This window comes from Hylobates moloch, unplaced genomic scaffold (assembly GCF_009828535.3).
Source record: "Hylobates moloch isolate HMO894 unplaced genomic scaffold, HMol_V3 SCAFFOLD_15, whole genome shotgun sequence".
Classification (NCBI taxonomy): Eukaryota; Metazoa; Chordata; class Mammalia; order Primates; family Hylobatidae; genus Hylobates; species Hylobates moloch.
In genome coordinates this window covers 17,817,053-17,841,835 of record NW_026652290.1, presented here as the reverse complement: position 1 = coordinate 17,841,835, position 24,783 = coordinate 17,817,053, and the positions used below count along the sequence as shown (strand labels likewise).

The 24,783-nt window shown below is 54.8% G+C and overlaps 1 protein-coding gene across 1 annotated transcript in view; it reads left to right on the top strand.

Moving 5' to 3' along the window:
- The window catches only part of SDK2 (sidekick cell adhesion molecule 2), a 145,467-nt gene that overhangs the window by 54,297 nt on the left and 66,387 nt on the right, over positions 1-24,783 (top strand). The window contains exons 17-32 of the mRNA XM_032179094.2: positions 3,254-3,449; positions 3,638-3,736; positions 4,179-4,370; positions 6,106-6,227; positions 6,965-7,074; positions 7,208-7,358; positions 10,009-10,246; positions 11,078-11,193; positions 11,844-12,033; positions 14,061-14,159; positions 15,119-15,313; positions 17,373-17,574; positions 18,866-18,969; positions 19,501-19,571; positions 21,381-21,516; positions 24,373-24,429. Coding sequence (XP_032034985.2) covers positions 3,254-3,449; positions 3,638-3,736; positions 4,179-4,370; positions 6,106-6,227; positions 6,965-7,074; positions 7,208-7,358; positions 10,009-10,246; positions 11,078-11,193; positions 11,844-12,033; positions 14,061-14,159; positions 15,119-15,313; positions 17,373-17,574; positions 18,866-18,969; positions 19,501-19,571; positions 21,381-21,516; positions 24,373-24,429 — 2,278 coding nt within the window. The remainder of the gene's footprint in view (positions 1-3,253; positions 3,450-3,637; positions 3,737-4,178; positions 4,371-6,105; positions 6,228-6,964; positions 7,075-7,207; positions 7,359-10,008; positions 10,247-11,077; positions 11,194-11,843; positions 12,034-14,060; positions 14,160-15,118; positions 15,314-17,372; positions 17,575-18,865; positions 18,970-19,500; positions 19,572-21,380; positions 21,517-24,372; positions 24,430-24,783) is intronic.

Sequence of the window (24,783 nt, the reverse complement as noted above, 5' to 3'; positions counted from 1 at the left end):
CCAGGCTGGAGTGCAGTGGCGCCATCTCGGCTCACTGCAACCTCCACCTCCCAGGTTCAAGCAATTCTCCTGCTTCAGCCTCCCAAGTAGCTGGGATTACAGGCACGCGCCACCACCCCCGGCTAATTTTTGTATTATTAGTAGAGACAGGGTTTCACCATGTTGGCCATGCTGATCTCAAACTCCTGATCTCAGGTAATCCACCCGCCTCGGCCTCCCAAAATGCTGGGATTACAGGCTTGAGCCACCCCGCCCAGCCTAACCTTTTTTTTCTAACTTTAGTAGCTAGATGCCATATACACCATCCTACACCCTCAACCCTGTAGAGTACTGCCTCCACCAGGGACAGGAGACATTTCACCTGCCCCTCCCTGAAACCCAGCAAGGCAGCTGTTTCTATCCACTAGAATAGCCTGAGGCTCAGAGGGGTCAAGTGACTTTCCGTGAGTCCCACAGTAAGTGACAGAGCTGGGTTCAGGTTCAAGTGTGCCAGCTGCAAGTCTGCCCTCCCCCAACACCCTCCATCAGCAGCACCGCTGCTCAGTTACAAGGCTTGCCTCCCTGGGCCTCTGCTCTCTAAGGGGGAATTTCATATCCCAGGGACCCAGGTCTAATGCTCGTTCCCCAGAACACACCCGAGCCTTCTCAGGGGAGCCCCGTCTGCTTAGAACCTGAGACTAAGGACGTAGTGTGGTAAATCAACACTGAAACTGACTAACAAGAAGGCCCAGAGACATCCTAAAGAACACTCATCTCGGCAGCTCTGTGTACCTTTGAGAGATAGAGGTCATCATGAAAGGTCTCAGGGTCCACAAATTGAGCCAGCTCTTAGTAGGTCCATGTGCAAGCTCCTTAACCTTCCTGAACGTCAGTTTCCTTTTCTGTAACAGCATAGGACAATGATTTCCATCTGCTCCTCATTGTGATGATTAAATAAGGCCAGGCACATAGTAAGAGTTCAACGGGTGAAAGCCCTGTTGTGTGTTGAGCTGAGCACTAAAGTTCCATCCCACGGCTGCCCAGGGCAATGAAGGACACAAAAGGCAATTTTACTCTCTCTCTCCCTGGACCTGAGGCAGGGAGGCCTCCTATCCCCAAGCCTTCTCCTCTTCACATGCAGCTGGAGAAGGACAAGTGGCTCACATCCCAGAGTAAATATTTTGAAACAGCCACAGGAACCCATGGCCCTGCTGCCATCTTGGATCCAGGCGTCAAGCTGTAGGATAATGAAGTCAACAGCGTGACTCCACAAACCACACTGCCATTACCTTGTGCAATCCTCTGGGTCATTTTTGTGGGTAAGGCCCGGTGATATTGTTTTAAGCCACCTGTAAAGACACCCTTTTTCCTTTATTTAAAAAAAATGGTAGAGCTTATAATTGGCCTAAGCCCAATAAAATAATATTTACCCAGATTTTATACTTGCTGGGGAACACACCACACAATTAATTCTAACAGCATAATTAATTTGAATTTAAATTAATTAAATTAAAACATTAAACTTGTTTCTTAATCTACTCCAAAGAAGTTCAGCAACATAATTGCTATGAAACAAGATAATCGAAATATGGAGGATATTTAACATACTTATTAAATGCCACTTAGTATTTCTGTTTAGTATTTTGAGGGTCTAATTAGTGTCTAATTAACTTGCTATAGGCTATCTTTTCACCATACCAATTAAATTTCAAAACATCCTTTATAAATACACAGCCATGAAAAGGAGATTAAGCATTGTTATAGGCATGAGTTAACCAGGAGACATTGGCATGGTATTGTTTTATATCTATAAATACCCGTGCTTATTAAAACTCATCAAGTGTTGCTTTTCACCATTAATTGCTATTTAATCAACTTCAAATAAATGAGGAAATCTCTGAAACCAGCTGTCATTATTGGAGACAGATGAAGGGCCCAGAAACAGGAGCGTGAGGTGAGAGCAGGAGGCGAGACAGGCAGGAGGGGGCAGGGACCAGGTGTGATCTGCAGAGGGGAGATTAGCGAGAACTTAAGGGATTTCCAGATGGGACTTTCTTGCCGATGCCCCACCTCTACTTGATATTTAAGATGGAAATCCCAACTTAGAAGGAGTGTAAGAGGATAATAGTTACCCACAAACTGAAGTTCCCAGCTCTGCAGGAAGTAACCCTTGGAGAACTCCAAAGACGAAGCTGCCCCAGCTCACATGAGGCAAGATGTAGGAGCTCAGGGCTTGGAATCCCAGAACCAGCTTCCCCCTACCTGTGTGAGCCTCTTTGAGCCTCAGTTTCCTCATCTGTAAAATACAGGGTTGGGCTGGTCACAGTGGCTCACGCCCGTAATCCCAGCACTTTGGGAGGCCGAGGCGGGCGGATCACTTGAGGTCAGGAGTTTGAGACCAGCCTGGCCAACATGGTGAAACCCCATCTGTATAAAAATACAAAAATTAGCCGGGCATGGTGGTGCACATCTGTAATCCCATCTACTCAGGAGGCTGAGACAGGAGAATCACTTGAACCCGGGAGGCAGAGGTTGCAGTGAGCCTAGATCTTGCCACTGTACTCCAGCCTGGGCGACAAAGTAAGACTCTGTCTCAAATAAATAAATAAATAAATAAATAAATAAATAAATAAATAAATAAAATACAGGGCTGGGCTGAGCATAGTGGCTCATGCCTATAATCCCAGCACTTTGGGAGGCTGAGTTGGGAGGACTGAGTCCAGGAGGATGAGGCTGCAGTGAGCTGTGATCATACCACTGTACTCCAGTCTGGACAGCACAGCGAGACCCCATCTCAAAAAAGGAATACAGGGCCAGCTTCATGGGTGTACAACCTGTGCAGTCATCCAGGGCCCCACGTTTGGAAGGACCCCACACTTAGTTAAATGCTCTGCTGCTATCATCTTAAAATTCTTAGTTGTTTTTGAACAAGGGGCAAAATTTTCATTTTGCACTGAGCCTGCAAATTATGCAGCTGTTCCTGGTGAAATGCCTCCCTCCTGGGTCTCTGTGAGAATTGAGTGAGAGGCGACTCCTGGGAAGCAACCAGCGTGGTGCTTTGCATAGTCAGTGGCTCAAGAAGTGGAGAAGCGCCCCAAAGTGAACCCCAGTACCCCGCAGGTTCCCTGCACTGCCTGTTCCTTCCCTCAGAGGAGGCACCACAGGGACTCCGGTCCCCGGACACCATCTGTTGATTGGCCCAGCCTGTGGGAGAGGGCTCGGCCTCCTCTGGAACCTTCCTGCTGCCCCGTGTGACTTGCTCGCCTCTCCGCAGCTGATCGCCTGGGAGCCGGAGCAGGAAGAGGAGGTTACCATGGTGACCGCCCGGCCGAACTTTCAAGACAGCATCCACGTGGGCTTCGTGTCCGGCCTGAAGAAGTTCACCGAGTACTTCACCTCGGTGCTGTGTTTCACCACCCCCGGAGACGGGCCACGCAGCACCCCACAGCTGGTGCGCACCCATGAGGATGGTAGGCACCCCCCAGCCCTGCTATTTCTGCCCCACCCAAGGCCAGGCTGGGTGCCCCAGGCAGAAGGGTGGCCCGGGCTTGTCTCCCAGGCTGAGGTACCCCCAGATTACCACAGGCTGTCTCACAGATGGTGGCCTCTCTCTGGCTCTAACTGGCCTTGGGGGGTGGGGGTTCCTTTTGGGGTGCAGTGCCTGGGCCCGTGGGACACCTGAGCTTCAGTGAGATCCTGGACACGTCGCTGAAGGTCAGCTGGCAAGAGCCGGGAGAGAAAAATGGCATCCTCACAGGTAGGCACTGCAGTGTTTCTGAACCAGAGGGCAGGACAGGGCTGGGAAAGGTCAGAGCTGGTCCATCCCCTGCCTTTGAGCTACTTTTCACCCAAACTCTTGAAGCCAACCCATGCTTTCTTAGAAACCACTCACAGGAGGCTCTTGGTACCTCCACTTCCTAACACATCCCAGAGTCTGCAGCCCCATACCTTCTGCCATAGATCTCAGTGGCTGCCATGATGACTCACTATGTCCCCTGCAACTCCCTGAAGTGCTGGCATCCCACTGAGGCTACACCTGAGACCCAGGGCATGATGCTAACAGCTCCCACCTCCCTTGGCCACATTGCTCCCAGTGTGGATCTAATTGCCAGCCTAGTGGAGAAGTGAGAAGTGGAGTAGTGGGTCAGGCCAACTTGTGATCATAGCCAAGCTCATGCCAACACGGTGGCTCTCCCCAGGGTACCGGATCTCCTGGGAGGAGTACAATCGAACCAACACCCGTGTGACCCACTACCTGCCCAACGTGACCCTGGAGTACCGTGTCACGGGCCTCACCGCACTCACCACCTACACCATCGAGGTGGCCGCCATGACCTCGAAGGGCCAGGGCCAAGTGTCCGCCTCCACCATCTCCTCTGGGGTGCCCCCAGGTAAGTGCCTACTCTCAAGGCAGGACTCTTTGAGTTCTCCTGAGCAGCATCCCATTCAAGAGGCCCCTCGTCGGCCGGGCGTGGTGGCTCGTGCCTGTAATCCCAGCACCTTGGGAGGCTGAGGCAGGCATATCACTTGAGGTCAGGAGTTCGAGACCAGCCTGGCCAACATGATGAACCCCTACTAAAAATACAAAAATTAGCCAGGTGTGCTGGTGCATGCTTGTAATCCCAGTTAGTTGGGAAGCTGAGGATGGAAGATCGCTTGAACCCAGGAGGTGGAGGTTGCAGTGAGCCGAGATCACACCACTGCACTCCAGCCTGGGTGACAGGGCCAGATCACGTCTCAAAAAAAAAAAAAAAAAAAAAAGAGGCCCCTTGTCCTTCAGGAATACCAGCGTTCTTCCCACAGGCTCTCCCCTTCCCTTATGCTGTGTGGGTCTAGGTCCTCTCAGAGCAGGCCGAATCCCTGGGATCCCAGGTCTACTGGACAGGGGCTCCTCTGGCCCCCTGCTGCATCCTCCCACAGCTCTCAGAAAAGCAGAGGCCCCCTGCCTTATCTCATTTCCCCACCAGTCCCTCCCTTCACCCATTTCTCACCAGATTCCACACCAGGCAATGGTATCTGTAATTCAGGGGAAAATTTCCCACTGTCACCCAGAGAGTCCACCTTGGATTCCAGCGTGTGGAATGGTTGTTGGGAGGTGGCAGAGCACGGTGGGGCTACTCCTAGGCCTGGCACAGAGAGCAAGCCGAGGTCCACTCTCAGCTCTGCTTCTGCCAAGCCCTACAACCTTGAGCAAGTTCCGTGTCCCCTCTGTGCCTCAGTTTCCCCGTATGTATATATGGGAAGTTGGACCAGATAGCCACGTGGTCCCATCCAGATCAGTCAGGCAGTGCTTGTCTGACCTGCCAGCATCCCTCTACCTGCTGCGTAGATGGCTGGGCTGCCTGAGCCTCAGCCAACCCCCAGTGATAATTACAGCCATGCTGGCAAATACGTATACAGTGTTCACGGGCATGGTGCTAGGAGCTTTGCACACATCGACTCATTTAATCCTCACAACAACCCTGAGGGAGGTGTTGTTATTATCATCTTCGTTACCAAGGAGGACATGGAGGCACAGAGAGGTGGATAACTTGTGCAAAGATACACAGCCTGTAAGTAGTGGAGTTAGATTTAAACTCATTCTGACTCCAGAATCTGTGCTCTTTCTGTTCTTCCTGAGCTCCAAGAGCCCCAGGATTCCTGACCGGAAAATAAGCTTCCCCCTGTCCCCACCCATCCTCTCACCTTCCTGGGCTGTAATTAGGCATAGGAGGTGTGCAGGGGTCTGTGCGGATGGAAGAGAGGATTGGTCCGTTTTGGTTTCTTTCTCAGCACAGCTTGGTTTAAATGCAGCTTTCAGCTTCCTTATGAGCACCTCACTCACATCCAGAACTGCCAGGAAGAAGGAGGCATCCCGGCCCCTGTTTCCTGGCCCTGAGAGCCTCCTCTCAGCCCTAGGAGATCCCCTTTGGCCCCCAAATTCTGTCTCATCCTCCTGGCATGAACATGGTTCTCCATAAGACGCAGGAACAAAGACTGTGGGGGGAGTGGGGCCGTGGCTGTGCTTCTCCTCAGACATTTCCAGGAAAAGCGTGACACACAGCCCCCTCCATGCCCAACAGTCCCATTCAACATGGGGGGCCATTCTCGCCGGATCTCCTTCCCCACCCTGTTCTCCTTTTCCAGAACTCCCAGGGCCCCCCACCAACCTGGGCATTTCCAACATCGGCCCCCGCTCCGTGACCTTGCAGTTCAGGCCAGGCTATGATGGGAAAACCTCCATCTCCCGCTGGCTGGTGGAAGCCCAGGTAGGGCAGGCCTGGGGCCTGGGCAGCAGCCCCCTCCAGGGCACCCCGTGCTCTTGATTGCAAAATCTTACGTGTATTTCAGCCTGTGTGAATTTTCATGTGCAACTCTCAATGGCCCATTATACTCCAAATCCTCACACTTGCCAGTGTTGTCTCCAACTCCCCCTGCCCCTCACCTGTGTACACGGAGAAACACACACACTACAGTCCCCTCCTGGGTCGGGGGGTGCCTAGAAAAATACTCAGTTGCTGGAATATAAAAATATCCGCCTTGGCTGTACCCTGGAATCATCAGGGGAGCGTTCAGAAGTGCCAACACCTGTGCCCCACCCCCAGAAACTCTGATTCTGATTTAGCTGGTTTGAGGGGCAGCCTGGGTCTCTGGAAGTACCCCGGGGTGTTCAGGAGAATCACCTGGGCTGCTTGTTAAAAGCACAGATTCCTGGGCGGCACTCGAGGGATTCCGTAAGTAGTGGAGTTAGTTTTAAACTCATTCTGACTCCAGAATCCAGGAATATATTGATCACAAGCATCCTAAGAGATTCTAAGGCACGAGGGTTGAGTCACACTTGCAGTCATGTTTAGGGGCCTGGAAAGATGGTAGCCCCATATGGTGCCCTCCAGATGAGCCCTGGGATCTGAACCAAGTTCTTCCCTGGCAGGGCTTGTACTGGGGCTCAGAGCACCCTGTGTGGGCCCTGTAGGCTGGACAGGCTTAAGGTCCTGCCCTTTTCCAGGTAGGAGTAGTTGGGGAGGGAGAGGAGTGGTTGCTGATCCACCAGCTCTCCAACGAGCCCGATGCCCGCTCCATGGAGGTGCCCGACCTCAACCCCTTCACCTACTACAGGTAATGAGACTGGCCCGGGGAGAAGGCAGCAGCCTCAGGGCTGGGGGTGGGTGGGGGCCGTGGCCCAGACCAGGACAGGGTTGAGAGCTGGGGTCCTGCCCTTACCGTCTTGCTCATCTCTCCCCAACCCCAGCTTCCGCATGCGCCAGGTGAACATCGTGGGCACCAGCCCCCCCAGTCAGCCTTCTAGAAAGATCCAGACCCTGCAGGCGCCCCCTGACATGGCCCCAGCCAATGTGTCTCTGCGCACAGCCAGTGAGACCAGCCTGTGGCTGCGCTGGATGGTAAGGCTCCCTCGAGGGCAGGGGTGGGACCTCTCCGTGAGCTTCTGGTCATTGCCTCCTAGAAGGTGCACACTGGAATTCCTACAGCTCCTTTCTCTTCTCTTTCTCTTTTCTGATGAGATGCCTGATAATCAACATCTTAGCCAAATGAACAAATGCCCTCTTGGTGGCGATGAGAGGAAGGAGCTCAAAAATGCTGTTTACTGAGCATCGCCAAGTGGCAAGCATTTTAAATTTTCCATCCCATTTGATTCTCCCGATAATCTTACAAAGGATACATGATCATCGCAATTCACAGCTAAGAAAACTGAGGCTCAGAGAGGTTAAGAACTTACCCACAGCCACACAGCTCCCAAGCGGCAGGTCTGGGATTCAAGTGCCACTGTGGCATTCAGAGAGTGTTCCCCAGATCTGGGCTGTGTGTTGAGGGTCATGACCCTGGGCCATCCTGCACGAGGTAGTGATAGTAACACACTGAGGCTTCCTCTCCTACCAGGCGCTGTTCTGACAACAAGCCTGTGACAGCAGAGTGATCCTGGTCCCCATTTTGCAGATGAAACTGGGGCAGAAGAGAGGTCAGATAACTTGCCCACGGCCTCCCGTATCCTCCCACATGCTTTCATGAACAGCAGGGCTGAGGTCCCAACCCAGGGAATCTTTACCCGCAAGTCCACAGCCCTAACCGTTGGGCACGCTGCCATCTCATCCTCTGGAGAACAGGCCATTTCTCCCCACCAGGCCCTCTGGAACATCGTTTCCCAGCATGTGTCCCACAGAGCAGCAATCCCAGGAGGCGTTTGGTGCAAGCAAGAATTCTTAGACAAATAAATGTGGGAACAGCACCGCATACCACAGCTCCGCAGAGAATCCAGGAACACTAGCATAGCAGGAGCCCTCTTGACCCTGCTTCCCCAGGCCCATCTGACCATACAAACTCTTTGTTTCCATGTAAGATCTTACTCATTGTGCAAAACCCAACTTGCAAACACACCACACTGTGAAGTCATTACTGCCGTTCCCGTGTGCGGACAGCTTGATGCTAACGGCCATGAAAGCACTCGGCACCATCAGTCCTCGATAAATATTAGTTATTAATTGCAGTTTCCTTCCCAGAGTGGCTGGCACCTGAGCAGCGCTGCAGAGCTGTCTCGGCCCAGCTCAGTGCCCCGTGCGCAGTGTGACCATACCCACCTCCTGCCCCTTTGCTCCCGGGCATCCCCACCCCAGGCTGGCTCCCTGCTTCCTTCCTGAATCTCACTTTAAGGTTTGCAGCTACTAAAAGGTTGGAGTCTGATGCTGAGGGCAGGGACTGCATGGGGGAATAGAAAGGCAGTTGCCATGTGGCACAGGGCCCTAGACGCCTCTCAGGCCCACGCTTAATGGTGCGTGGTCCATTACCTTTCCTCAGCAGGTAAGGGAACTTGCGCTTAAGCCCCATCTCCGGCTCTCGAGACCATCGATTGCTATCTTAATGGTCTTTGGTCGGCTTCACTAAGTGTCTGCAGGAGGGAGGAAGCGTGTAGTGAGCAGGGGAGGTTGGGCCGAAGGTGAGGAGTGGAGTAAAGTGGGTCAGCCTGGGGTGAGCCTGTGGACCAAGGGCCCTCCAGAGCCCCTGGGGAAGCAGAACTGGGGGAGGTGAGGGCTGGAGATGCCCCCACCCCAGCTCTGTGCCCTTCAGAGGAGTGGAGGCCGGGCCCTGGGCTCCCCTCCCTGTGTGCACACCTCCACTGTCACCAGCACTGCCCATGGTCATCCACACAACCTTAAGCTGGTGACCACAGCCCCATCAGCCTAGTCCTAAGGCCCAGTGAAGAAATCTGACTTTTCTTTTCTGTGAGACTCAAACAAGAAGGAGGAGGCTGGTTGGGCGTGGTGGCTTGTAATCCCAGCACTTTGGGAGGCCGAGGCGAGCAGATGGCTTGAGCTCAGGAGTTTGAGACCAACCTAAGCAACATGGCAAAACCTCGTCTCTACAAAACTTAGCAGGCATAGTGGCACATGCCTATAGTCCCAGCAAGAGATCGCTTGAGCCCAGGAGGGAGAGGTTGCAGTGAGCTGAGATGGCACCATGGCACTCCAGCCTGAGAGACAGAGCCAGAACCCTGTCTTAAAAAAAAAAAAAGAAGAAGGAGGCTGAAATGCAGCAGGAGAGGCTGAGGTTTGCTGGACAGAAGGACTTCCTGACTGGCAGGTGCCCCACCCATCCTGCTCTCTGCCCATGCTCACTCCTCCAAAAGCAGGCATGAGCTGAGACCAGGTGTAGTAGGCAATTAAGTGTGTGCTGGCAGCCTGAGTGACAGAGGTAAGCAGCAGAGACAGCAGAGCCAAAGGTGGCGGTGCTATCAGTGTGTCAGACACACAGCCTTTGTGGCTTCTGACTCCCTTGGCAGGGTAATAGATTTGTCACATGCACAGTAAAGAAAGGCTGCCACTTCTCTATCCTCCCTGCAGGAAGATAAGAGCCCATCAGAAACACAGTCACACAACCTAAGCCACACTCGGGTGAGAGAGCCTCATGTGGACACTGACCGGGTGACAGTGGGATGGATAGCCCTGAAGGCTCCCTGGAGGAGAGGGTAGCAGGGCAGTTCTTCCCTGCACAGTGGGGGGTCTGGCTCATAGCAGCTTTGCCACCCCTGCCCCGCTGCAGCCTCTCCCGGAGATGGAATACAATGGGAACCCTGAGTCCGTGGGCTATAAGATCAAGTACAGCCGGTCAGACGGGCATGGCAAGACGCTGAGCCACGTGGTACAGGACCGTGTGGAGCGGGAGTACACCATCGAGGACCTGGAGGAGTGGACAGAGTACCGCGTCCAGGTCCAAGCCTTCAACGCCATCGGGAGTGGGCCCTGGAGCCAGACGGTGGTGGGCAGGACCCGGGAGTCAGGTACCGACCCCTCACACCCAACCACCCTGCTGCCTGTCCCCTCCTTGGTCTCTATGCCCTCAGGGCCATCCAAGGGCGTGCCAGGCTGAAGGTGTTGTTCAAAAACAGCCTGAGCTCATTTCCTCTGCTTATGCTCAATGTCACAATGATGTTGCCACGTCCCCCAGCACCTGCCACTTCCCTGCAACTGTGCCTGCTATTCCCATATTCCCAAGGGGGGCAGGGGTGTCCCTGCCTCTGGAGGACAGCTAGGTAGGCTCCACCATTCATACCGCCCACTCCCCTGCCCTCAGCTTTAACCCTGAAACCCAGTGGTGCCTGAAAGACCACAGTGGAGGGGTCGAGGAAAGGGTTAGCTCTCAGAACATTCCAGAATCACTAGCAGAAGCTCCTGGGGGCCTGCCCAGGGGTGACCCACAGAATGTGAGCCCAGCATTCAGGCAACTCTCATCCATCCATATGTGGTTCACTGCCCTGTGGCTTTTTCCTGGCACCCTTTAAATGACAGACAGCTCTCCTAGACCACCCTGGTCCCTCTGCCAGCCCTCTCTGCTGTGCTAGCAGGAAATGCAAGCTCACCTAATCCTAACCTGAGCAGAGAATCCTGTGAGGAGGCTCATCTGAAACCGGACACAGCGTCTGCAGCATTCCAAAACCAAAGGCCGTCTTGGTGGGATCATTTGCAGTTTGGGGACCACGTGTGCCACGTTTCTTCCATAGAGAGGCAACATCGAGCTGGCCCCTCCCTCGGCCCCCTGTCCTGGTCCACATCCCTTGCACAGTCAACATTGGGTCCTGAGTGCCTTCTCTCCACTCCCTTTTCCCCCACAGTCCCCTCTTCCGGCCCCACCAATGTGTCTGCACTGGCCACCACCTCCAGCAGCATGCTGGTGCGCTGGAGCGAGGTCCCCGAGGCCGATTGCAACGGGCTCGTGCTGGGCTATAAGGTGAGTCCCGGGATCCCAGGAGGTGGGGTCCCTACGCTGGCCCCTCCAGCCTCTCCATCCAAGGGGCCTTGTCCTTATCACCCTCTAGGTCTCTGCCTCCTAGAGTGGATACAGGGGATCTGCCTGGCATCCTAGCCTGTGGTCACCATGGCAACCACGAGTCATCCGTTGTGGGTGGGGAGGCACCCAGAGAGGACCCAGGGCCTAGGGCTGCTCCATCTCTCCCAGGAGGCCACGCTGGATGCCCCCAGCCTCACTCAGCTCTGTTGGACCCAGTTTTGCTTTTCATTATCTTTTAGAATCCGTTTTAAAGCTGTGCCTAGCCACATGGTCCAGCCCTGGTCTGGAAGTTGGGAGATGTGTGACACACAGCTGCTAGCTGTGTGACCTTGCATAAGTCACACCCCCTGTCTAGGGCTGTCTTCCCACCTGCATGCCCTCTCAGGAGCCTTCTTGCTCTATGACTGAGTCTGTCTTTGTGTCCCCAGCCCTCCGGGTACACTAGCTTTGCAATTACCCTCAACCTTTGGGGCCAAGTCACTCCAAGGAGCCCAAGTCTACCCACCCCCTTCCTGGGGATGAGACCCTGGAAAAGTGTAGACGGGTGAGACGCAGGCCTGAGGCCCTCACCCTGTGCTGGGCCCTGACAGGTGATGTATAAGGAGAAGGACTCGGACGCCCAGCCCCGATTCTGGCTGGTGGAAGGCAACTCATCTCGCAGTGCCCAGCTCACCGGCTTGGGCAAATACGTGCTCTATGAGGTCCAGGTGCTGGCCTTCACACGCATCGGGGACGGCAGCCCCAGCCACCCTCCCATCCTGGAGCGGACGCTGGATGATGGTGAGTCCATATCCCAATGAGCTTGGGGAAGGCTGGGAGGAGCCGCCCTTCCTCCTGCCCATCTGGCCTTGCCCTTCTGGGGTCAGGCTCTGCCCCACGGGGAGCCATGGCCTCAGATGCCTCCTGTAGGGATGGGTCACCCGGAGCTACCAGCCCCGCTGCAGGGGATGCTAATTACAGCCTGTGTATCCCTGAGGACAGTGTGGAGGCAGTTTGACGTCTGATTCAGTCTCTTGGTCTGTCTGCAAAACAAGTGTACAGAATAGGGACTTGCACCAGTTTTAATTTACTTTTCTTTTTTTTTTTTCTTTTTTTTGATACAGTATCACTCTGTCACTCGGGCTGGAGTGCAGTGGTGCGATCTTGGCCCACTACAACCTCCGCCTCCCAGGTTCAAACCATTCTCTTGCCTCAGCCTCCTGAGCAGCTGGGATTACAGGCGCTGGCCACCACACCCAGCTAATTGTTGTATTTTTAGTAGAGCTGGGGTTTCACCATGTTGGCCAGGCTGGTCTCGAACTCCTGACCTCAGGCAATCCACCCACCTCAGCCTCCCAACATGCTGGAAATACAGATGTGAGCCACTGCGCCCGGCCAGTTTTACTTTATTTTTCAACTGGAGCAGGTTCACTTTGAGTAAAGGTCTGTGAAAGTGAAAGTATTTTTCCTGGACACATGAACCTCCTGGTCCTGTTTGCAAAAGAATGTCACTAGCGGGCTGCAGGCATTCATCCCTGTAGCAAAACTCCCCATCAGAAACAGCAATGCATCCCTTACCCCTCCTATCTCCCTGCACACGCCCCCACCTACTGCCCACCACAGACATCTGCAGGAGCCGGACCAGAGTGCAGAAGGAAGTCCAAATACCATATGTTTGCATATGCTAACGTTATTCATCAAGCTAATGAACTGTTAAATTAAATATGTTCTATCCTCCTGCCTTGACAGATATACCCTTATAATGACGTGGAAGGCCAGGTTCAAGTTTAGAAATCTCAGGCTGGGCATGGTGGCACATGCCCGTAATCCTAGCACTTTAGGCAGCCAAGGCAGGCAGACCACTTGAGGTCAGGAATTCGAGACCAGCCTGGGCAACATGGTAAAACCCTGTCTCTACCAAAAGTATAAAAATTAGCCAGGTGTGGTGGCACACACCTGTAGTCTCAGCTACTGGGAGGCTGAGGCAGGAGAATAGCTTGAATCCGGGAGGCGGAGCTTGCAGTGAGTCGAGATCATGCCACTGCACTCCAGCCTGGGCAACAGAGCGAGACTCGGTATCAAAAAAAAAAAAAAGTTTGGAGATCTCAGACATCTTGTCATTCTGTGCTGCAATGCGGCAACACAGGAAGAGTGCCCCTCGCCAGCTACCTTCCTCCACCCCCTGCCCCATTCTCTCCTCACCCTGTCCTTTGACCCATTCCATTCAATCTTCATCTCCACACCTGCAATATAGCTACCCCTTGGCCTTCCCTGGAACCAGGGGTGCATAGCCTACCCTCAGGAGAGTGGATATGGGGACCAGGCCCATGCAGCCCCTGGAAGCATGCTTAGGCCTCTCTGGGCAGGGAATTCCAGGGTCCCAGGATTCCAGAGCAAGGTCTAGAGAGAGGAGTGGTGCAGGCTGGGGGTGGGCATTTCCCATTACCCCACGGCCACTTCACCCCATGGGTGGAAGGAAGTCAGAACAGGACCTTGTGAAGCACAGACGAATCCATCCAGGGCCCACGCGCTCAGCTCTGAGGGCAGCCCGGTTCTGGGGCGTGTATACAGACAACGAGCAGGGGAAACTGGAGCCTCAGGTCCCTGCCAAATGATGCCTATTTTGAGGGCAGAAAGCCCCCTTGGTTCCATGTTCTTGCCCCTGGCTCCTAACACAGTGTCAGGCACAGGGCAGTACTCCACAGAAATTCACTGAGCTGGGTGGCCCCTTCCCCCTCCACCCCGCCAGGCTGCTCTGCCCAAGCTGGGCCCATCCCCAGCTGAGCGGCAGCCTCATGCGTCGGCCTCTTCTCCTTTGCCCCCTCCAGTCCCAGGACCACCCATGGGCATCCTGTTCCCAGAGGTGCGGACCACGTCTGTGCGGCTGATCTGGCAGCCCCCTGCTGCTCCCAATGGCATCATTCTTGGTAAGCCTTTGCCCTTCCCATGCCCCGGCTGCAGGAAGAAGGAGGAGGCATGAGCTGTAAAGGAGGCCACTTCGTTACTGGCTAGAGGGAGAGTAGGTCCAGGGAGCCTCCACATGCCCTCTAGAATGGGATCTGAGTGTTAGCCCTCCTGTTCGAAGTTCCAGTGTGTAAGATAATCTTCCGGAGGGCAAGATCAGAGTTCAAGTCCCTTAAGAGTCATGGGTTGGCTTTGCGTCCCCAAATGTCCCCAGACCCCCAGCCTGCCAGCCATCTGGTAAACCTTGGACGCTGCTCCTTAGCATGGCCAAGTGAGGGCACGCTGGCAGGCTCAGCACAGCTGGAAAAGAGTCTCAAGGCACACAGGAGGGAGGCTACAGATGGGAAGCTTCATCTCACATTTAGGGTTCCCCCAATACACACACCCAGGGTTCCAGTCGGCAGCTGCATGAACTTGAGCAGGTCTACTCCCCTCTGCAGCCTCAGTCCCCTCACCTTTAATATGGGGGCTTGGGCTGCCTGTACCCGTCCCAGGGTTCTAAGTCCTGACCTCATGCACCACCTGCCCTAGAGCAATGCCACATCCCTAATTCAGAGTGGAGGCAGGAAGGCCAAGTGCGTTAGCCCAGAAAGGCCTGGGCTGGGATTCCAGCTCTGTCACTTACCAGCGGGTGGTCTGGCCTCTCCGGGCCTCAGTTTCTTCACTTGCGGCTGTTACGGGGGGTCACAGACCCTGTGCATAGAGGGCCTCTCCATGCCACCCACAGTCCACCCTCCGCAGGTGGCAGCTGAAGACTGGAGAGTGACCCAGAGGCCTCAGGCAGGCAGAGCACAGCCAAAGTGACCACGGCAAGGTGGCCATGTGCAGACACAGCTGTGGCTTTGGACGGAACAACCCTTCCCGGGGCCCTAGGGGCAGCTTGCCTTGCTTGCCATAATAGCCATGTGCTTCCTTCCCACAGCTTACCAGATCACACACAGGCTCAACACCACCACGGCCAACACCGCCACTGTGGAGGTGCTGGCACCCAGCGCCCGGCAGTACACAGCCACGGGCCTCAAGCCAGAGTCTGTCTACCTGTTCCGCATCACGGCCCAGACCCGCAAGGGCTGGGGAGAGGCTGCCGAGGCCTTGGTGGTGACCACCGAGAAGAGAGGTGACTGCCCACGGGGGCCAGGGAAGGCCTGGGGGGCAGCTGAGGGGGGGCCAGCCAGTGCTCTGAGCTGCTCCTAGTGGATGGCTGGTATGAGCCACAGTGCCCTGGGTGAGAATGGAAGGTGGGCTCCAATCTCTGAAGTCAAAGTCAGCGAGGGGTCTAGTAGACTCCCGGAGATGAGCTGCAAGTTCACTCCCAAGGACCCTACTCTGGTCTGGTCTTCTAAAGGGGAAGTCTGTGGCCAGGCTCAGTGGCTCACGCCTGTAATCCCAGCACTTTGGGAGGCCGAGGCGGGTGGATCACTTGAGGTCAGGAGTTTGAGACCAGCCTGACTGACATGGCGAAACCCCATCTCTACTAAAAATACAAAAATTAGCCAGGCGTGATGGCGCACACCTGTAATCCCAGCTACTCAGGAAGCTGAGACACGAGAATCACTTGAACCCAGGAGACGGAGGTTGCAGTGAGCCAAGATCGCACCACTGCACTCCAGCCTGGGTGACAGAACAAGACTCTGTCTAAATTAATTAATTAATTAAGGGAGGGTTAGTGACCATCTTCCCTCTCCCCTCCCCGCTCGCAGCCCTGGCCTTGTCAACACAGATGGGCACAGGATCAGGGCTGCTGCCGGGAGCTCCAGCTGCCACTGCACTGCTGCCCTGAGCTGGCACCTTGCCTGACCTTGGGCTCCCCAAAAGCAAGCCTGGGACCCCAACTGGCCTGAAAGGGATATATTAGAAAATACTCTCAACCTGAGCCACATAGTGAGACCCCATCTCTACAGAACGTAAAAATATTAGCCATAGGCCGGGCATGGTGGCTCACACCTGTAATCCCAGCACTTTGGGAGGCCGAGGGAGGCAGATCACCTGAGGTTGGAAGTTCAAGACCAGCCTGGCCAACAGGGTGAAACTTTGTCCCTACTAAAAATACAAAAATTAGCTGGGCATGGTGGCACACATTGGTAACCCCAGCTACTTGGGAGGCTGAGGCAAGAGAATCGCTTGAACCTGGGAGGCGGAGGTTGCAGTGAGCTGAGATCACACCACTGCATCCCAGCCTGGGCTACAGAGCGAGACTGTCTCAAAATAAAATAAATAAATATTAGCCAGGTGTGGTGGGGTACATCTGTAGTCCCAACCATTCAAGAGGCTGAGGTAGAAGGATTGCTTGAATCAAGGAGTTTGAGGGTGCAGTGAGCTATGATCGTGCCACTGCACTCCAGCCTGGGCAGCAGATACAGACCCTGTCTGTGTTAAGAAAGAAAAGAAAGAAAGAAAGAAAGAAAGAAAGAAAGAAAGAAAGAAAGAAAGAAAGAAAGAAAGAAAGAAAGGGAAGGGGAAAGGGAAGGAGGAGGGGGAGGGGGAGGGGAAGGGAGGAAAGGCGAGAGGAGAGGGGAAGGGAAGGAGAGGGAAGGGGAGGGGGAAAGAAGGGAGGGAGAAAGGAAGGGAGGGAGGGAGAAGGAAGGGAGTGTGTCACAGTGTGGGGGTGCTACTGGCATCAAGTGGGTGGAAGCCAGGGACACTGCTGAGCATCCTGCAGTGCACGGGATGCCCCCGCCACAGAGTCATCTGTTCCAGATTGCAGTACTGCTGAGGTTTGAGAAGCCCTGCAGGAGGGGCGGGGCAGTGAGGCTGGGGAGAGAAGGGAGCCAAGCTAGGGCCTGGAATGAAGCAAGGCTTCTCGCAGGGAAACAGCCTCATCCCGCTCAATCGGGGACTGCAGGGCCCGGCTCGGCCTCGTTTCAGGCAGGAGCAAAGGAACTGGGTGGATGTTTGTCCCTCCTCACCGTCAGTCCTTGCTTATGGCTGCCCTGAGGAGCTGTAAATTCCCAGGCCCTGGGGCTCTAGGAGCCTGAGGGTGGGCCTCTGACCCGGAGAGGGGTGCTCGCTGTACCCAGGTGTGAGAACCTGCAAGGATCCTGCGTGCATGGAATTGGGATGGGAAGGGGATGCCAGGCCTGAGCCCAGATCACCTCCTTTCGTCCCTCGAAAAAGTCCAGCCCCCTCCACCACAGCTTGGCCTACTCACCTGCTCCTCCCCCTCTGCCACCTCCCAGTCCGCCCGCAGCCCCCCAGCAGACCAATGGTGCAGCAGGAGGATGTGAGAGCGCGCAGCGTGCTGCTGTCCTGGGAGCCGGGGAGCGATGGGCTCTCCCCTGTGCGCTATTACACCATCCAGACCCGCGAGCTGCCCAGCGGCAGGTGGGCACTGCACTCGGCCTCCGTGAGCCACAACGCCTCCAGCTTCATTGTGGACAGGTAAGGCTCGGGTCCACGCCAGCATCCCCACCGCCCCTCTCCCTGCCGGGACCAGCGGTGCTCCTTCACTGGGTAGGGGGCCTTCTGAAAACACCTCCAGCCTGCCCCCAGCTCTCCTCCTACATGCACCACCCGGGCGGCCTCCGCGTCCACTCTCACCCTCCCAAATTAGCTCTGTCCTGCTTTGCCTCGCTCTGTTCCCTCTGGAACCCTGTTAGGTTGCCTCTTAATTACCTATTTCTGGAGCCTAGAAGTCCCCCTTTAGTGAAGTGCCTGTCATCCTTCATTAGTGATTCTTCCAGCTGAGCGGCATCTTCCTCTCCAGCTTTAATAGGGGAGTGGAGCGTCACTCCGAAATTCTGGCTTCAATTTAATTCCGAATGGGTTGTATTTTTTATATTCTGGTTGATGTGACCGGGAGTTTTGAGCAATACTTTCTTCCCCACCTCTCCCACCCCACCATAAATCAAAAAGAGAGACGTTTGCTCCCAGAGGAAATGAGGCTTATAGAGATGAAGTACTGCTTAACTCTTGAGAACCTCAGCTCTTCCCTCATTTACTACATTTAAAAAAGAGAGGCCAGGAGCGGTGGCTCACGCCTGGAATCCCAGCACTTTGGGAGGCCGAGGCGGGAGGATCACTTGAGATCAGGAGTTTGAAACCAGTCTGGCCAACATGGTGAAACCCTGTCTCTACTAAAATACAAAAATTAGCTGGCTGTGGTAGCACGTGCCTGTAATCCCAGCTGCTCGGGAGGCTGAGGCACGAGAATTGCTTGAACCTGGGAGGCGGAGGTTGCAGTGAGCCAAGATGGCACCACTGCACTCCAGCCTGGGCGACAGAGTGAGACTGTGTCTCAACAACAACAACAAAAGATTCCATCTCAAACAAAAAAAAAAAAAGAAAGAGATGGCAGTTTGTTGGGGGCAGGGGGGGAGTTTGTTCCCAGTGGAGGTATTGGTGCTTTTGTGACTGCATGGTGTTCTGAAGTGGGGAAGCCGCAGACATTTCCTTCTCGGGAAGCTATGGCTTACAACTGGGGCTAAAGGCACCCCAAGCTGGCATGGGCTGGAGGACCTGGTCTAGGTGCTTGGGACCCCTGGGACCGGGTCCCAGTTCGTCCTCTGTGTAGCAAAGCTCATTTCTGAGCCTCAGTGTGCCTTTCTGTGTAGTGGGCTGGCACCCCGCCCCCTTTCCCGAGCAGGGGCAGACCAGGGAGACTCCTTGGTGGGGGCATGGGGCGAGGCCTTTAAGGAGCACCTTGGCGCATTGGCCCTATATCCCCCCACAGGCTGAAGCCCTTCACGTCCTACAAGTTCCGAGTGAAGGCGACCAATGACATTGGCGACAGCGAGTTCAGCGAGGAGTCGGAGTCACTGACCACCCTGCAGGCCGGTCAGTACCCCTTCCCCAGCAGTCTCCCTCTCGGCCCACTGGCTGCTTCCTGGGCACGGGGCATTTTCTTCTGGGGGGAGGGGCCTCCAAAGATGAGAGGGGCGTGGGACCCACTGGGCCCTTCAGCTCCCAGGGTAGGGTCTCAGGGAGGTTTGGGCCACAGACACCTTTGCCAAGGGCTTAGGGTCCCAGGCCCAGCCTGGCCTGTGGCGCATTCCTTCCTTGTGTCCCACAAGCTGCCAGCGAGCGGGACGGGAGTTCTCAGCAGCAGCAGAAGTGATCTATGGCTCTGAGGGGCAGAGTTGAGGGGGCTCTGGGACCCTTGGGTTTGGGCTGGGTCAGCTCACAGTCCCTCCCTCCCTCCCCTTTACACCAGCCCTTTGTTCTGCAGAAGTCAGGCCAGCAGGCATGGAGGGCGATGCAAGCTGGACTTGCCCCGCGGTCCAGTATTAGCAGAATCTGGTCCCAGTGGGCTCCTGGGGGACTTGAAGCTGCGGCCCCCAGAACCTACCTGTCTGCTTCTCTCCACAGCCCCCGACGAAGCACCCACCATCCTCTCCGTGACGCCCCACACCACCACCTCCGTGCTAATCCGATGGCAGGTACGGCCCAGCAGGCAGGAAAGCTCCATGAAGACCCAGACGAGCTCTGCTCTGGGACTGGAAAGCCAGCAGTCCCCACCAGGGCTGCGTGGAGCCCCCAGGTTCTCTGCCCCCAGAGCACCTGGGAAGCCATGAGAAATCCAGGCATGCGCATGTCACAGAACATGCCCACTCCCATAACACACCTCATTACCCTCTCTAGATAGTCACATCAGGCAGGTGCTATCATCCCCTTCTGCAGACAACCACTGAGACTCAGGGAGGGGACCCGAATGCCCCCAGGTCACATAGCCAGTGAGTGGCAGGGCCAGGTGTATTAGCCTTAGGCCTGCTGAGTCCTTGGGCTGAAAAGTGCTTGGGGCTCTCAGGGCCCCCAGAGTCTCCATGAAGCCCCATTGGTCAGTGAAGGGATTCCTTATAGAGACCTATGCCTGTCACCATCACTGTGCAAGTAGAGAGGAATGCCCCCCTTCGTCCATACCCCTTCCAGATGCCCACTCTTCAGTGGGCACTGCCTGCTCTGCCATGGCCTGGGGAAGACCATGGGCAAACCTCAGCGACCAGGCTGCTCATGGGTCCTGCCCCGCAGGGCCCTCCTGTGCCCTCTGAAGTTCAGCCTTGGCTCAGCAGGTCACCCACATGAGAGGGACCCCTGGCAAAACCCCATCTCTACTAAAAGTTCAAAGCACTGAACTGCCGTCACCACTTCTCCAGATCAAAGGGGCAGGCACTCCCCTTCAGCCATCTGCCACCCCACAAAGGGAAAGCCCTCGAAGACAAAGCCAGGAGGGTCCCCCCAGCCTGAGACACACAGCCTCAAGGAGAGGACGCTCCCGTAGATGGACATGACTTAGTGCACCTGTGACCGGGACGCGGCTGGAGCAACATGACGGAGGAGGCAGGGAGGTGCCCGCGGCAGCTGGGGAAGTCATTAAGGAGCTAATAAAGGCTGAGCTGTTTCAGCAGGGTTTTGGTTTTTTGGGGTTTGGGTTTTGTTTTGTTTTCAGACAGATTCTTGCTCTGTCGCCCAGGCTGGAGTACAGTGGCCTGATCTCAGCTCACTGCAACCTCCGCCTCCCGGCTTCACATGATTCTCTTTCCTCAGCCTTCCCAGCAGAACTACAGGCACATGCCACCACGCCCAGCTAATTTTTATATTCTTAGTAGAGACGGGGTTTTGCCATGTTGGCCAGGTTGGTCAGTCCATTCTTTATGAGCAATATCATTAAGAAGTGGTTCCCACCTTCTCCCGAAGCCTGTTCTCCAGCTAAGCTGTAGATGGGAGAGGAAGCAAAGGAGAACTTGATGAAGGGGTGAGGGGCGCACTCGCCCTTGCATGTACTAAGAGTAGGAGAGGGCTCAGCTTGCAGGAAACACCAGGAAGTGTTATCCAGGTGCTAAGGCAGGGACCAGCAGTCCTGGGGAGGCTGGTGATCAGGTGAGGGCAGCCCTTGAAGACAAAGGAGCTGAACCAGGAGTGGCTCTAGGAAAACAGCTGTGTGCTCAGGCCCCGATGATGCCGTGTGATCTTGGGAAAGTTCCTTAATATCTCTGAGCCGCAGTTTCCTGCTTGGGGAAAAGGCGATTACTGATTCCTGCCCTTCCTTCCTTCCAAAGAATGCTGCAGGGATGAAATGGCCTCATCAGAAGTGCTTTGTAAATTTAAAATGCCCAATATTACCTTGATTTCTTTTCTTGGTTAAAACACAGTCCCTGCTCTGTGGCTGCTCTGAAGCATGATGAGAGAGCGTGGGGTGGGGTGGGTGGTGGTCCAGGTCCCCTCCCCATGCCCTACTGCCTTCCCTGCAGCCGCCAGCAGAGGACAAGATCAATGGCATCCTCCTGGGCTTCCGGATCCGATACCGGGAGCTGCTGTATGAAGGACTGAGGGGCTTCACGATTCGAGGCATCAACAACCCAGGGGCCACATGGGCCGAGCTTACCCGTGAGTGACACTTGGGAGCCAGAGGAATTGGTGGGATGGGGGCGGTCACCCTCACCTTCCCGCTCTGGAGCTCTCAGCTTCCTGGAACCACTCTAACCTGAAACCCTGCCTCCCTCCTCCATGTGTGCCTCTCCCTCTTCCCATCCCATTCCTTCATTTACTGAATATTTACTGAGCACCTTCTATGGGCTCCGAGTCACTGTGGGGCACACCAATGATCAAGATAGACAGGGTCCCTGCCCTCTTGGAGTTGCACGCTGGAGGAGGAGCCAGGCGAGCCAGGAAGGAAACATTCTAGGAGGACCTAAAGCCAGGGCCAGGCAAGGCTTCCCCGGCACCAGCACTGGCGCTAACACGGAAGGATGATGCCAAGTTAACCAGGACAAAGGGACGGGGACAGCCCAGTGTATGAGAAGGAGCACCCTGCCCTTGAGGGACCAGAAGCCTCACCTGGTCACACCCCAAGAGCAGTAGTCCTGGCCCCCTCTTTTCCTGGGGGAAGTCACTGCCCTGCCTGTCCTGGAGATCCAGCCTGCCCCCTGGAGCGAAGGAAGGAAAGCGGGGAGCCCAGGTGGAAATGTCAGGGAGAGCCGATGCCCAGGAGATCACAGCAAGGGAAAGACGCGTTTGGACTTTTGTGTTAGGAGCCACTTTGGTGGCATGAGGATGATGGCTTGGCCATGGTGGGAGGATGGGGAGCCAGAGGCAGGTGCCCAGATAGAGGCTGTTGCAGTCACATAGCAAGAGAGCACGAGGTTGGAACCGAGGCCAGTATGGGAGATGATACGTGATGGGTGCAGATGCTCCAGGACTCGAGGTTTTTTTGTTTTTTTTAGACAGAGTCTCGCTGTGTTGCCCAGGCTGGAGTGTAGCGGTACCATCTCAGCTCACTGCAACCTCCACTTCCTGGGTTCAAGTGATTCTTGTGCCTCAGCCTCCCAAGTAGCTGGGACTACAGGCATGTGCCACCATGCTGCTAATTTTTTTGTTGTTGCTATTTTTAGTAGAGATGGGGTTTCACCGTGTTGGCCAGGCTGCTCTTGAACTCCTGACCTTAAGCAACCTGCCCGCTTTGGCCTCTCAAAATGCTGGGATTACAGGCACAAGCCACTGTACCTGGCCTGTTTTTGATTTTTCAAAGTAAATCAGTCACTCACGTAATAATTATTTAGTATTCCACATTGGCAGACAGTTAGGTGCATTTAGGACAGTTAAGAGCTTTAGACAAAATGCTGCAAAGTGGTGCAACCGATAAAATATTTTACAGCACAGCAGATAGCAACAATAATTAGGACACTTTGGTACATAATGAAAGAAAAAACTGAGGTTTTCCCAGTGGCTCAAAGCTAATGCTTATCTACACCTTTGGCTTGTTTGGGTCTGAAGTGCTTGCGTTCACCTAAGATTTGGACTCAGACCACTAGAGATTTTTATAAAGAGCCTCCTTCCCTAAATATCCTCTGTCCACCCACCTGGGACTCCATGACTGATTCGTAGTAGAAGACAGCAGCAGGCAGCAGTACCCCAGAGGACTGGGTACTCAGGTGGGTGTGGGACACTCACCCAAACAGACTAGCAGGCGAGGGGTCAGTTTAAGAGCCTCTCCTTTTTTTTTTTTTTTGAGACGGAGTTTCACTCTTGTTGCCTAAGCTGGAGTGCAATGGCACCATCTCAGCTCACTGCAACCTCTGCCTCCCAGGTTCAAGCGATTCTCCTGCCTGAAGCCTCCTGAGTAGCTGGGATTAAAGGCGCACACTACCACGCCCAGCTAATTTTTTGTATTTTTAGTAGAAACGGGGTTTCACCATGTTAGCAAGGCTGGTCTCGAACTCTTGACCTCAGGTGATCCACCTGCCTCGGCCTTCCGAAGTGCTGAGATTACAGGCATGAGTCACTGCACCCAGCATTTTTTTTGTTTTTGTTTTTGTTTTTTTTTGAGACAGAGCCTTGCTCTGTTGCCTAGGCTAGAATGCAGTGGCAGGATCTCGGCTCACCGCAATGTCTGCCTCCCAGGTTCAAGCGATTCTCCTGCCCCAGCCTCCCAAGTAGCTGGAACTACAGGCATGCACCACTACACCCAGCTAATTTTTGTGTTTTTAGTAGAGACCGGGTTTCACTGTGCTGGCCAGGCTGGTCTCGAACTCCTGACCTCAGGTGATCCACCCACCTTGGCTTCCCAAAGTGCTGAGATTACAGGCATGAGCCACTGTGCCCGGCCCAGCCTCTTCATTTTCACGTTTCCTCCCTTAGTTCTCTCAAGCCTTTCGTGCCTTGTCTTCTAGTGAGTTAGCAGACAACAAAATGATGAGCATGTAGCAAAGGAATATTAATAGAAAAACTCTGAAGTAGCTGATCCAACAGCTTGCGTTTTTGGTGGACTTTTTTTCTTTCGCCCACATGCGCTTGTGGTTGTGATTTTATATTGCCTGTGTATAATACAGTCATATTTCCTAGTAGTAAAATTGTTTCTGGTTCATACGAGGAAATTAACGACTCCAGTATTTCATGCTGGTTTCCAGGAGCTCTGCCCTGAAACAAGGAAGAGAGTTGGGGTGAGAGGGTCCCCCAGAGATGTCCCTAGAGATGCTGGGCTACAAAGAGCTCCTGTCACCTTGGGCCAGTGCACACCAGGGTGGGGGCAGACACTGTCCAGGGAGCCTCCAGCTTCCCCTGCCCCCACTGCACTGTTATCCTGGCCCGTAACTCAGCATTGGAAATTTGGAAACACTTCCTGTCTGTTCACCCCGTCGGCCCCGCCTGGCCGGGGTTTCTTTGTGGGGTGGGGATGTGTGAGCACTAACCTCCTCTGTCTGCTGTCTCCCTCTGCGCCCCCGCCCCGGCACCCCCACCCCATAGCCATGTACTCCATGCGGAACCTGAGCCGGCCCAGCCTCACGCAGTACGAGCTGGACAGTAAGTCTCCTTGCATGGTGGCTTCATCGCGGGCCCAGGCCTCGCAGGGGATTGGGAGCGGGGCCTCCTCAAGAGGCCTGATCACAGGCTGTGGGGGTGTGCCCACCCCAGGGGGCTTAAGGAATGGGACTAACCTGAACACAAGTGATAACCCTAAACACACGGAAAAGTAGGCCGATGACAGGGAAAGTCTCCTTCAAGCCTGCCCTCTGTCGGGTGTGGGCTGGAAAAGGGAAGTCTGTAACCCTGTGCTCCGCTGGGTCAGGGGACAGTGACAGCAGGGCCGCAGCAGGAGCTGTTGGACGCTGCTGGGTAGGTGGGCAGGTGTCCACGTGGCTGCTGCCCCATCTAGTC